The sequence below is a fragment of the Chionomys nivalis genome, chromosome 7, assembly GCF_950005125.1.
Source record: "Chionomys nivalis chromosome 7, mChiNiv1.1, whole genome shotgun sequence".
In the NCBI taxonomy this organism is placed as follows: Eukaryota; Metazoa; Chordata; class Mammalia; order Rodentia; family Cricetidae; genus Chionomys; species Chionomys nivalis.
The window spans coordinates 58,764,427-58,778,534 of record NC_080092.1 but is presented as its reverse complement, the minus strand read 5'-3'; the positions used below and the strand labels follow the sequence as shown (position 1 = coordinate 58,778,534).

Below are 14,108 nucleotides of genomic sequence, written 5' to 3'. Positions count from 1 at the left end.
GCTAGGCTGAGGTAGTACATTTTAACTTAATTTCATGTTAGTGACTACTACATACAATGAAAAAAATGCAAGGTCCATAGCCTGGCCTTCCAACCCAACGGTATTCACTACCTCTCAGGAGGGAAGAACCTAAGGTGAGATCCTGAGAGAGTAAGATGGAAGAGGATACAGGAAGCTGGAGAGATGGCTCAGAGGTTAAGAGCACTGGCTGCTTTTCCAAAGGTCCCAATTTCAATTCCCAGCAACCATATGGTAGCTCACAGCCATCTATAGTGAGATCTGATGTCCTCTTCTGGCCTACAGACATACATGCAGATAGAACACTATATACATAATAGATAAATAAACCTTTTTTTAAAAAAAAATTTTATTATGTATACAATATTCTGTCTGTATGTATGCCTGAAGGCCAGAAGAGGGTGCCAGACCTCTTTACAGATGGTTGTGAGCCACCATGTGGTTGCTGGGAATTGAACTCAGGACCTTTGGAAGAGCAGGCAATGCTCTTAATCACCGAGCCATCTCTCCAGCCCCTAGATAAATAAACCTTAAAAAAAAAGGCGGGGGGGGGGCTGGAGAGATGGCTCAGAGGTTAAGAGCACTGGCTGCTCTTCCAGAGGTCCTGAGTTCAATTCCCAGCAACCACATGGTGGCTCACAACCATCTGTACTGAGATCTGGCACCCTCCTCTGGTGTGCGGGCCTACATTGAGGCAGAATGTTGTATACATAATAAATAAATAAATCTTTAAAAAAAAAAGAAAGAAAAGAGTTTGGAGAGGCTGTAGAACTAAGGACTCAGGTTGGGCAAGGAAAACAACAAAGAGCCCAGGGACCCCTTTAGGGCTTACATGAAGACCATAGGAGGCTGGGCCCAAGGCCTCCTCAGTTCTCGAATGCCGCTTCCCAGCTGTGACCAAGTGTTCTGGGTTGCTGGGTGCTTTTTTTTTTTTTTTTTTAAAGATTTATTTATCTTATTTTATGCATACAGGTGTTTTGTCTGCATGCATGTATATGCACCACCTGCCTGCCTAGTATTCTCAGAGTCCAGAAAAGAGCGTCAAATCCCCTGTGACTGGAGTTACAGATGGTTATTAGCTACCATGTAGGTGTTGGGATCTGAACCTGAGTCCTATGTAAAAGCAGCAAGTGTTCTTAGCCACTGAACTATCTCTTCCACCCAGGTTGTTGGGTGCTCGCTGGGCATTTTTGAGGGCAGGAGCAGAGGTGATTTAAGAGGATTTGATTTTATGGGAAAAGCATTGGCCTCCTGGGATCCCCATATGAGGTGGCCCCAGGCATGTGTGTGTTTCATGGGATCAACCCTTCTGCTCTCTCTTCCTTTCCCTCACTGCCCAGTCAGCAGCAGAAGGCAGAGCACCCTGGAGGTAGTCCTGGAGCAGCTGCCCAGCTGCAGGGCACTCGTATTTACTTAGCATCACTGTGACCTAGTCACCAACCTCACAAGAGCCATCTCCCCTTCAGAACTGCTGAGCGCTCTTTGTGCTTGGAATTGGTACTTTACATTTTCCATGCGAAGAATTTGAGGCTGAGAAGCAATATGGACCCTCCTAGTTCTGAAGGGAAAACGGCCATCCGGATCTGTCTGTTTCACAGCCTGGGATCAGTGCGGCTACTGTGCTGGTCATTGCTTTGTTGTGTGTATATGTGTGTCTGTGTATGTACCTGTGTGTGTCTCAATGTGTGTGTGTATGTATGTGTCTGCATGTATGCCTATGTCTGTGTGTATGTATCTGTATGTGTGTCCCAATGTGTGTGTATGTAAGTATCTGTGTGTCTGTGTGTATCTGTATCTGTGTGTATGTGTCAATGTGTGTATATGTATCTGTGTGTGTCTGTGTGTCTGTCTCTGTCTCTCTGTATGTTTATAAGTATCTCTATGTGTGTCTCAATATATGTATCTGTGTGTATATATCTGAGTGTGTGTCTCAGTGTGTGTGTATACATATATCTGTGTATATGTATATGTGTGTCTGTGTGTGTATCTCTGTGAGTGTTTCAATGTGTGCATGTATGTATGTATCTGTGTGTCTGTGTCTCTCTGTGTGTATGTATGTATCTGTGTGTGTCTCAATGTGTGTATTTGTGTGTGTCTCAATATGTGTATATGTGTATCTGTGTCTCTATGTGTATATATATATGTATCTGTGTGTCTCAATGTGTGTATGTATGTTTGTATGTATGTATGTATGTATCTGTGTGTGTCTTAATGTCTGTGTGAATATAACTGTGTGTATGTGTCTGTCTGTGTGTGTATATGTGTGTATATGTGTGTGAGTCCAAATACATGCATGGGCCACTAGTCATTACCATTTGTCCTTGCTTATAACTATCAGAGCCTAGAACCATAAGTCCAGAAAGACCCTAGTACTCAGCAGAAGGACACACTGTTTCCCACAAAGGCTGCTGGGGCCCCTTATTTTCATTGTCCCCTATTTGGACCCTAACCTGACCTTTCCCAGAGCTGTTTGTCTTGACAGCTCCCAGACTCTGAGGAAGTAGGGAGAGGGAGGGAGCCCTGCTCTGGGCTGCAGGCAGGCTAGCCCTTTTCACTCCACTGTCCCTTCCCTCCTGTGAGGCTGTGATCAGGGGCCCAGGGTGGAAGGAGCTCCCTGCTAACTGCCACGTTCTCTGCTTTCCAATTTAAAATCTAATATGGTCTCGCCACTGCAGAGCTGGGGGCTGGAGAGGTGATTAATGAGGCCTCTGCTACAGCGTCACCTGCTGCGTTGCACACCTTCCCCTGCTGCGTTGCACACCTTCCCCTGCGGCCTTGTGTTCTCCCCTCCTGTCTTCCTGCTGGCCCTGGGGACCTGGGGGCCTTGGAAGCCCTGCCTATGCACTAGTGACTCCTGGGGCCAGGGCCTTACAGCACTGCCCTGAGAAGTAGGGACTGTAGAATTGGCCCCTGCCCTTGAGACAGGATGGATGCAATGGAAGGAACCCTGGTCTTGTTACCCTTGCTAGTCTAATTTACTATTCCTCTCCTGCCTGGGCTGTAGGAAACAAAGGGTCTAGGTAGGCACTGAGGCTTCTTTTCCTCAGGGTGCAATTTCTAGCTATCAGATCCTCTGTCCATCTGCTACCCTAGGCCCCTTCTGCCTAGGATCTTAGGAGGCAGGGGCATTATCTGCTGGTCCCAAGGCAGAGGGATAGAGCAGAGGGGAAGAAGAGCATGGCCTGAGCTGAGTGCTCAAGTCACAGCTCCTCCAGAGCCAGCCCAGTCATTACCAAACCGTCAGCAGCAAAGACCGTATTTCTCTGAATGGCAAACCTTGGAAATACCAGCCAGGACAGGAAGTCTGCAGAGGTAGCAACTGCGTTCTCCCTGGAGCTAGTAGCTGGACCATCTTAGTCAGTCCAGTGACAAAGCCATCTTCTGCCCTCTCCCCAATTCCAGACACTAACCATAGACAGTCCCTTATGTCCACAAACCCATCAAGACAGAGCCACAAGGTGACAAACAGGACTGGAGAATAGCTACCATCCTGGGCCCCACACCAGCTGCTCCTCCTAACCCCTACCCCAGTGTTCAAAAGCCACCTCCTCTGAGGCCAGTCCTAGCACTTTTGCCTGCCTTCGGGAAGGGTCATTAGTGGTTATACTCCCAAGAGTTTCTGAGCTTTGGCTCCAAGAAGGGACTTATTTTGTGCATGAAGGCTACTCACCTCCCTAACTGTCACCTTTATTCCCTGATGCTTTCTGTCTGCTGCATCTGGGGGGATACCGATTCAGAAAAATGCAATCGAGGAAGAAAGGGTCCTGTGCTCAGTACCCCAAAATACCCTGGTTCTCAATGCTGAGTTGGGTTCCAGCTACTACTTTGTCTGAAGGTCACTAGGATGTCTGTGGAGACCTTACCAGAGCCCTGACACCAGTGTAACTGCTTCTACTGCCGATGGGCTGTGTGGCTTTGGGCTTGACTTACCCTCTCTAGGCCTGTCTGGTTTTTTTTTCCTCAGTACTTGCTTCTTGATTTTTTAAGATGTCTTTAGGTGGGAGGCCAGTTATAACTTTTCTGCTATTGGTGCCCAACTCTAGGAACTGATAGAGATGGTGGGCAGAGTAGGGGATTATACTCTGTTACTGGCCACTTTCCTTCTGTATGCTCTGGGGTCCATTGACTTACATCTATCTCTTGGTCATTGCTGAGCATTGGAGAGTTAGGCTATGTGTGCTCATCTGTGAGAGTGTCTGTGTGTGGATGTTACGTGTGTGCACACATGAGCATACATGTGTATGTGCAAATGCCACAGCATGAGTATATGTGAGTGGGTGCACGTGTGTATGAGTGTGGGCCTGTGGCTCGGCTGGAACTGGAGGACCCGGAGAGCCCTACAGTGTCTGAGCACCTGCTATGCTCAGGCTTGGGTCACTGCCCACTTGCACTATCTATCTGGTGACTGCCTCCCATCCTACAGGTGAGGAAGCCCAGATAGAAGGCCTACCTGTGATAGGTGGTGTATCTGGAAGGCAGGCCTAGGGGTCTGAGATCAAGACAGATGGACAGATGTAGAGACAAAGAGCCTTTGAGTGCAAAGACAGGCTATGCTCAGAGGTGGGCCTCCTCTGAGGGAGTGAGGGCTGCTTCCCTTTTTGGTCCATTGGTTCAACTCCTGGAACTGCTCTGTGCTCTCCCAGCTGAGACCAGTTTCCAGGGCCAGTGGGAGTAGCAATGGAGATGAGTTCTTGTTCCTGCTGGGTCTGGAGATAATGATTTGATAGTGGCCTTTGGGCAGAATTGAACCTTAGCTTGGGCCTGACACCCCTCTAGGAAGTTCAAGGACCATATCAGAGGCTGCTGAATGCATAGGTTCATTGGGCATGCATGCCTTCTTTCTGCTTCTTGCTTGACCCTTCAGCACCCCTCTCCATCTTTCCCAGCTTCTGTGGGGAAGGTCAGGAACTCTACCTTGCTTCCAGATGACCTAGGAGAGAGTCATTTGAAAGGGAGAGTTAAGCCCTGTCTTTGGAGACTTGGAGAGGTCGGAGTGAGGAGCAGAAAGAGAGTAGCCTAGGACCTTCTTCCAGAAGTTGCCACTTGCCACCCACCATCTGTGGACTTGGTTGTGAGACAGTGTGGAGGGGAGACATGGCCACTCTGTTTTTGTGGGACTAAAGGAAGGGGCTCAGCTTGTGCGCATCCCAATCTATGAGACTCCCCAGACTTGCCCTATCCCTACACTTCCACAGGAATCTTCAGCAGGGGAGGGGGAGGGGCAGGGTTGCTAAAAATAAAGGCATCTCCTCAAGTTTCCTTGAGGGGGGTCAGTGGACCCCAAGATGGGGAGAAAGAGAATGGAGTAGGCCGATAGGAGGTGGGAGATAGCAGCCCAAGCTGAGGTGAGATCTACATAGTCCATAGGCCTCGGCCCTAGGATGTAGAGACAGAGGGACACCCAGAAAGATGGACAAGCCAGGCAAGGATGCAGTCCAGGCTACCTGCATGTCTAGGCTACTTTCCTCCCAGAATCTTAGGGTTGCTGGCAGCTAAACCCCTCACCCCTCACCCCCATTCTCTTTCCCCATCCAACCTCGTTTTTGATCTCCAAGGACTCTGCTGAGCTGGGTGGATGGATACCTCTAATTAAGAGAGTTAAACTTTCTCCCTGTCTCTTCCTGTTTCTGTTGCTTGAAGTTCCGGGCAGGGAAGGCCAAGGGGGTGCCAGAGTCAGTGTGAGGTTACAGGTACAGCAGGACTCAGACTTGGGGCCAGCGGGTGGTTGGAGCCTCAGAAGCACCACCTTGACCTTAGTAACAGGCTGTCTTAGTCCGGGCTGTAGGCAGAAGGGGATTGAGAAAGGTAACTAGATAACAGGGCTCTGCCACAAGTCGGGGGCTGAGTGGGCAGAGCAGGAGGGAGGAAAAGGAAGTCTGGGGGAATAAACGTGCCGTGCCATGGCTTACTGGACACCTCCTTCACATTTCTGCATGGAGATAGCAGGGGGTCTTTTAACCTCAAAATGTGACTTTCCTCCTGTTTCTTTAGCCAGCCATAAAATAGGGTGTCTCAACAGGAGGGGGACTGCCAGCTGTCGGACCAGATGTTTCCAATCACCAGCGCATGTCCTGGCTGGATATAAATAATGTCGACGACAACTTTGGCAGAGCAGTGTGCCAGGTGAAGACCCTTAAAAGGTCCACGAACCCAGGCTCTGTCCTTCTGCCTTAGGCTTATCTTGCTGGAAGACCTTGTTCGGCTAATGCTTGCCCTTGACCAACAGCCCAGCCCTGACCCGGGCTTCCTGGGTCATCAGGTCCAGCCTGTCCAGTGATTGCCTGGCAAAGAGGCCCCTGTGTTGGTGCCCTGTATCTCTCTGGCTATTGGAGGACCGCCTCCTCAAAGAGGGATTTTAGTCCCTTCCCAGTCCCTACCCACTCTGATTTCCTTTGATTCTATGCTGTCTACAAAAGAGGCCTGACAGAATCTGGTACCATGAATTCCCCTTGGCACAGGGTGATGACTTGATTTACCCAAGGTCACCTAGACACCCAGAGTCAGCCCAAGGTTTAAACCTGGGCCCTAACTCTCTGATTAGCTCTGTGTGGTTGGAATTTTTCCTGAGCTACACTGTGGTTCTCCACACTGCCTGTTTTTCCCGCTCACCAAGCACTGGGGACTCCCTAGGCACCTGCTGGCTTGTGGGACCCTGGCCAGACGCTCAGCAGGTGGCTGCTTGAGGGACAAAGAGGCTGGTGATCAGAGCTGCGAGGGAGGAGGGGGCAGGAAGAAGCTGAGTGAGGACAGTGTAGCTGAGTCTGGTCTGAGAATGGGGCGAGCAGGAAGAAAACAGCGTATAGAGAAGATGTAGGGGTGCTCGGTGGTCTGGGGGCTTTCTAAGTTTTGCCCTCTCTGCCTGATGGGAGGGAGGGGCTTGATTGTAAAGAGAAGAGCCTTTGGGTAGGGGAGGAAAGGGGGTGAAAGGGGCCTCCTAAGGACAGGATTAGGTTACTACCAGGGTATGACAATTCTGGTTAACCCCTGGGGCATGCACTTTGGGGGTGGAGACCCACAACTTGGATTATGCAATGTATTTGGTCTGGTGACAAGCAGGTGGACCCCTCCTGTTGAAAATTACAGGGACACCCAGACCCAGCGGAGATGGGAAAGTTTTGATGAAGGACTTCCCTCATGGCCTGGCCTGAGGACCCCAGAGACTTTCTGGCCCTTCACAGATGAGATGGTAATTTCCTGCTACAAGTGAGGAAGCGAGGTACAGAAAGATTCCTGGCCAGGAGTCATCTGTCCTTCTGGAGTCCAGGGTAGTTGGATCCTGTAGGTGCCATTTGTCATATCTAACTCCTTCAATTAATATCAGAGGAAAAAATAAAAAAATAAAAAAAAAAAACAGAAGTCTCTGGTCTAGCTAGAGAGGTAGCAAGAGCTGATCTTATTTATTAAGGCTGTAGCTTGTCCTTAAAGTCAGGGTTTGTGTTAGTCTAACTTTTAATAGGTACTGTATAGAGGGGTTGTTGAATGGAGAATGGAAGGATGGGCGAGTGGACAGCTGAGTTCTTGTTGGTAGTCTTTTCTGGGTGATCGGGGAAAGGGGAGGTGGGAGAATGGAAACAGACAGGACAGTCTGTAAAGGCAGGGCCAGTTAAGTCATGTATGGTGGTAGGGTGAGGACGCTTTACCCAGCATCCTCTCTGCATCTCCTCCCCTCCTTCCCATGCTTACTCAGTCCCTGCTCATCTCCTGGCAGAGCCCCTGGTTCCTGCTGGTCTCAGCCAGGACCTCCCACCTCACCCCTTCTCTTCCTGCCAGATGCCCTGCCAGCAAGGCTGCGTGCAGGCTCTGCAGCAAGAGCCTGGGATTGTTGTTGGAGACGTGGCAGGTTTGTTTGCTCCCAAGCCCTCCGAGAAATCTCAACAATCAATGGCCAACAACACTCTGCCTGCAGCTGCAGCATCGATCTCCTCCCTGGAAGGGCTGGCGGCTGGACGACAGGTAGGTAGTTGGAAAGAAGCTGAGGAAGACTTCAGCCTTCCATCTGGGGAATGGGTCTCAATAAAGGCTGAGGGGGTGTCATAACCCAAGAAGCCAAGACAAGCGGGACCATTCCTCTTATTTACCAAGGTCCCCAAAGGACAGGAGTTACTACAGACCTTTGGGCCAAGATATTTTGGTCCTTTGCATTAAGAATAGTATGATAAAATGTCTGTAACCTGCTATACGATAAAGACTGGGAATAGACATCACCAGGAAAGCAACTGTCAAGGCCAGAAATGTGCTAGAAGAAAGTTATGGACTATTTATGTCTCGAGTCTGTCAGACAATATGAGCTTGAACTTGGTCTATGAAAGGCAAGGAATAGCTTCTATTTCATGGAAATGATAGGAAAGGCAACGAGCGGATGTCTATAAAGCACACAGGGAACCTGGCATGTAGTCGGTCCTAATAAACATTTGCTGTTATTGTTGCTGCTTATATTATTTGAATTGTGGCATTCCGGGTTCCTATTTCCCTATATTACCACTCTTCCCTAGGCTATAGGAGACCTTGAAAAATGGGCAGGCATTTTGGGGTATCCTTCCTGTTCACTAGCTAGGCATCGCAGGGTAAGTGACTTGTTCTCTCCCAACCTCTTACTGTGAACATTAAATCGAAGAGGAGTAGAAAAGGCTTGATCACTGAAGCCTGGGCTCCTGTGGGTGAGGCTGTTCTCTGGGCCAGTCCTCACACCTTGAACAAACCATGTTTGTGCAGTGAGCAAACAAATGATGGGCTGAGTGCTTGGAGGGGTGTACCCCAACACCTGATGTTTTTAGGAGCTGAGAAAGCTTCATGGACCCACATTACTATCTAGATTATCCTTAGACTATTCCATCCAAGGGCATATCTGATCTCAGTGCTCCTATGTGATGGATTCCGAAGCCTGGCTGGGTGAGTGCACTCAGGAGCCCCTGTCCTTCAGTTCATATAAGGCTTCCCTCTCAGCCAGATATGAATGGCAATGGCCGGAGGGGCTTTGAAAGGCCAGGCCCTGCTGTGATTTCTGTGCTGATTTCTAACCGTGCAATTCTTACAAATTTCTTAACATGTATTTACTGTGTGCCCTGTGCTAGGCCCCGAGCCACTGGGGACATAAGCGGCGGTGGCACTAAGGGATGAACTGAGAAAAAGCTTTACCGCATTAAGAATGGCCATCAGGCCCCGCCTCCCAAACCACCTAAGGCTGATGGCATGACAGCTTAATTCGTAGCAGGAAAAAAACTAAGTAAAGGCTGTAATTTACAGGCGGAATAATTGGCCAACTGTTAGGAAAGGAGGGGAGCCCAACATACAATCTATGTAAAAATAGTGTGCTTGCTATGCAGACTCAGCTTCATGATGCAGTCCCAGCTGCCAGAGGCCTGTCACTCCATTCTAACCAGGAAGCTGACCCCTCAGCTTCTCCCAAGACGGAATTCAGTAGCTGCCCAAGATAGACTTACTAGTCTCCCTTCTGGGTTGCTGCTACTGGAAGGAGCTTCAAGCAACCAGCAAAGGCTCCTGATCCAACGGTCTGGGGACAAGATGGGGGCAGCAAACAGACTGAGGGGACATGGACAAGTCCTCTGACCCAGGCTGGAAGACACACCATAGAGCAGATGCCTCATGCCAATTACCAAAGTACCAGTCAAGCCATGCTTGAAGCCTGAAGTAGACTAACCAGGCTGGCCGAGGAGGAGGAAAAAACCAGAAACAAAAACAGGTAGAAGGAGCATGAGGAGCCCAGAAGCTGTTGAGCACTTGGCTCATCTGACCAATGGATGCAGAGATTCCTTTGCCCCGGCTCTATTAGTCATCTTTCTGGTATGGTGTTGCTCCTGTGGGAACTGACCTCGGAGACCTCCTTGCACTTGCTTTCTACCTCCTGGCTGTGGACTAGAGCTGGCAGCTTCTCCTCTTCTAGGTGACTCTTATTTATAGAGCTTAGCCTCTCATAGGTGAAAAACCAGGCTTGGCAAGCATGAATTTCATGCAACTTTACACTGAAGGCTCCAGAGAGTGGAGGTCTAGTCAAGCCAAGGACGCGGCAGCCTGGGCTCTTCACCATCTGGGCCGAGAGGCTCCTTTACTGAAGCTACCCCTGGCTACTGCTCCTTTTCTCTCTGGGGAGGTTGGAGGGTAGAATAATAAACCTGGATAGCTCTGCCCAAGTAGGACGCAGGAGTCCTAAGCTGAGCTCCACCTAGAGCATGAGCTTAACTGGAGCAAGGAGAGGTGGAGATGAGAAGGGCTGGAGGAGGCTGGAGGACCGGGACTGGGTGAGAGAGAGGGTAAGGAGGAGCCTTTCTGACAGGCAGGCACGTGTGTGGGGAGGGGCATGGAAGCTCGGTTTCTAATTAAGCCGCAGTCCCATTGTCTTCTTGCTCCCCATTAGTGCCCCACAGCATCCCCAAGGCATTTTAAGCTGCCACCCTGCTGAGAAGGCTGGGATGGCCGCCAGGGCCTGCCAAGCTTGATTCACTTAGGTCCGTGAGGGGCAAAAAGCCAGCTCAGAGTTCTCTTCCTCTCAGGGCGGGTCTCCTCAAAAACCCAGCAGGGGTTCCCTGCCTGCCTGCCACGTCCACCTCCGGATCTCTGAGTGGAATCCAAGCTATCTCCCACGGGCCTTTGTCTCCAGCAAAAGCCCTCATCCTAAAGTACCAGGCTAGAGAAGGAAGCAGGATTCCTTCTGAAGCAGCCCCCAGACTCAGCAGTCTGCTATCAGAAGCCAGTCCCAACCCGAGTTCCATCCCTAAGCAACAATTAGCATTTTAGGTTAAGTCAGTCCTAGGCTCTTAGCCCTTGCATCAGTGGGGATTCTGGAAGCCAAATCCTTCCGTTTTTTTTTTTTCTCCCACACATTATCCCCCAGTTTCTGGAAGAATAAGCAACTGAGGTTTGCTATTTCTGGTTCCCCCCCATCTTTCTACCGCACACTCAGAGAGCTTAGAGAGATGGAACCCTGGGTCCAAGGTCACATGACTGTGGAGGCAGCTTCTATACCTGGAGACCTAATCCCACCCTAGTCTTGGCTGCCTTTACCTTCACAATCTCCCCAGGCCACATTCACACACGCAGAGTTTAATTAACTTTATTGATATTCAGAAATTAAGAGAATGACTAAAGGTAATTGCTCATTAAAAATCATTAAACTGACACAGCAGGCCTAGGCAGGCCTGGCTCCTGCCGAACTGTCTTCTTCCCCACTGTGACAAGACCTCCCTGGCACTCCCCATGGGTTGGGAGGACGTCCCATAGTCTAATGCCTGTCATACCTGGGACCAATTAATCCAAGAGCTGCAAAAGAAATGGGGAATTGAGCCCTGGGGCGGGGGAACTGCCTATCTCCTTGGCTTTCAGGGCGTCTGCCTCCCCTGGACTATCGAAGGTTGAAGGTTCAGGCTGCGGCTGACCGACTGCATCATGTGGTCTGAGTTCCTCTTTTGAGCAGAGCTCTGAGGTCTCCCAGGCTGTCAGGCTACAGGGCTACATCCTCAGGCTGAAAGACTTCCAGCCTAAGGCCTTTACTCCCCAAATTTCTCTTTTACGAAAGTCTCCAGGAGCTCCAGAAAGCCAAGTGAGCTGCCTCCCATGAGAGGGCTCAGACTCTAATGTGTAACCTTCTATCTATGTTGTGGAGGTAAGGGCCTCCTGGCCACCTAGCTCTGGGTCCAGGCTCTCTCACCTGCCAGGCTTGCCACTGCTTCCAAATCTCTTTCTTCCTATGGAACCCAACAGAAAGACAATACAGCACTGAAGAATCTAATGAATCCCAGAAGGACACTGGCTGGGGGAGTGGGTAAATTCCTCCACACCTCCAGTCTAGTCTGGACTGTGAGGCACACACAGGTCTCTTCGTGGAGGCCTGTGGTCTCTCTCTCTTTCCAACCTGCAAGGAACTGGCTGGCAGAGGCTACACCTTCACACTAGGGGCTCAACACCCAACACTCAGAGCTCCTGAAGTGCTGACATCCTGGGACCTGCAGACCCCAGACCACACTCACACCCTCAGACAAGGACTCCATTGCCAGAGAACCGACACAGACTCTGTTCCCAGGGAAGTAGCCAGGATGTGGCCAGACCCCATACAGATCTTGAATTCAGAGATATCCTTAGATTGTTCACCCAGGAGATGGGTTTCTCTTCATCCCTTCTCATCCCTGGATTGGGGCTTGTGAAATTCTCCCTTCTCCCAGCAAGGTGAATATACAACCCCAAGTTTTCCTAGCCCTAGGAGGAGCCAGTGTGGGCAGCCAGATGGACTGGGCAAAGACATGGTCTGCTTGTGGGTAGAGCTCGAGGTTCAAAGACTGGCTCCAGTGCCTCCAGGGCAGGAGAACAGCTGCCTAGTACCATCCCAGCTCAAACCAGCCATAGTCGGGATGATCTGACCTCCAATCTCTGGCCCAGGAAGATGGAGCCCGGAGCCGAAGGTTAGAAATTCCCCTTCCTCCCTCCTCCACAGCAGAAGCTATGAACCATAACCAGATGGCGAGGGACTTGGAGTCCCAAGTCCAAGTGCGGTTTCGCGGACCCCACCAAGCGACTAGTAAAAGCCGAGAAGGACCTGAGCAATTGTAGACTCCGAGACCGCTTGCTTCAGATTAGATTAGCATCTTTTCTGCTTCTCATTCATCTTCCCTCCAAACTCCCTTGCTGCCTACTCCAAGGCCAAGTTTTTCTTGACCGAGACCAATAAAGTTGGGACTTGACTCGGAGTCCCGGGCTGGGAGTCCGGGCTGGATCTCTGCCAACTAGTCTGCCGCTCTGGGGTCGATAGGACCCGGTGGGAAGGCAGACTCAGGGGGGGTAGCACTCCGGGCATGTGAGGGTGTGCATGTGTATGTGCAATAAAAGAATTTCGGGGAGAACAGCCAGTCCCAGGACCCCAGTTGCTGCAGCCCAGCGAAGAACGAGGGGAAGGACACAGGGTTGCCAGGGTCCCCCAGTGTCTCCCCAGAATTGTGCTCTAGGTTCCAATTCTGACATTTCAGAACCAAGGCGATGAGAAGTGAGAGATGACCCAATCTCAGGTCCCGCCACCATCCGGCCCGGTTCCTCTGCAGTGAGAATGAGAGTGGCCCCAGACTTGGCGGCAAAGTCGAGCGAAGTTTGGAGAGCGGCAGGGGAGGCAGAACGGCGGGCTGCCAGCTGGACTGTCCGGACTCTGCACCCGCGATCCACCCCCCAACCCCCGCAACGCGCCCCGGCGCTCCTAGATGCCTGGAGTGGAGCGAGGTAGCGCACGGGTGAGCCGAGTGTGTGCGGGGAGGGGGTGGCGTGATGAATTGCAGCAGAGAAATCCCATTAGATCCGGGGAGATGATTAAAGGCGAGGTCTCGGCCGGGAGCGAATGGCGGGAGCCGCGACAGCTTCCCGCCGGTGGAGCCCGCGCCCCGCCCGGCTGGGTCGGCGCCGGGGACAGCGCAGTCGGCGGGACGCGGTGTTTGGGAGGGATAACAAGACGCGCGGAGCGAGGCGCCGGACCCTGCTTTTCTACCCCTGGGAGTCCGCGCCCGCCCCCGTCCTGTGGCCGGACGCCGGGGTCCCTTACCGTGAGCCAGGAGCGCCAACAGCGAGGGCAGGAGCAGGAGGACTGCTGGGTGCATGGTGCTGCTTGCGGCCGCGCCCCGGGTCGGGGCCGCGGCAGGGGGACTAGGGACTAGGAGAGGGGTGGGCAGGGGGGCTGAGTCGGTCCCCGGGAGAGCAGCGGGGCCGCCGCCGCCAGCGCCTGACAGAATCAGCACCACGGCCAGCGCCTGGCGTCGGCGCCGGGGATCGCCGCGCGGAGCTGGGGGCGGGGGCGCGGGAGGAGCGGCTTACCGTAAAGTCTCAAGCAAAGGCGCAGAAGACCCAGCGGCAAGAGCACAGGCTTCCGAGCCACGCCAACCCTGGAGAAAGGACTGCCCTGCTAATGTGGCACACAGTCTCCGCCTTCCCAAACTGCCCACGCCCAGCCAAGCTTGCCACTCTCTCCCGGGCTAGCAGCCTCCCAAGGTGTTAGATTCTAATCGGATTCTCCATTAAGGAGAACAACCCCCTCCCCACCTTTCCCCACCCTATCCCCTATCCTGTTACTGAAGGCTCTGAGGATGACCGAGGAAGATGCACAT

At 51.7% G+C, this 14,108-nt stretch overlaps 1 protein-coding gene across 2 annotated transcripts in view; it reads right to left on the bottom strand.

The window, feature by feature from the left end:
• Sez6 (seizure related 6 homolog) overlaps nt 1-13,782 on the bottom strand; it is a 46,601-nt gene extending 32,819 nt beyond the window's left edge. For both annotated transcript variants that reach the window (XM_057774903.1, XM_057774904.1), the window contains exon 1: nt 13,550-13,782. In XM_057774903.1, coding sequence (XP_057630886.1) covers nt 13,550-13,604 — 55 coding nt within the window. In that variant the 5' untranslated portion in view covers nt 13,605-13,782. The remainder of the gene's footprint in view (nt 1-13,549) is intronic.
• Nucleotides 13,783-14,108: the final 326 nt, after the last annotated feature.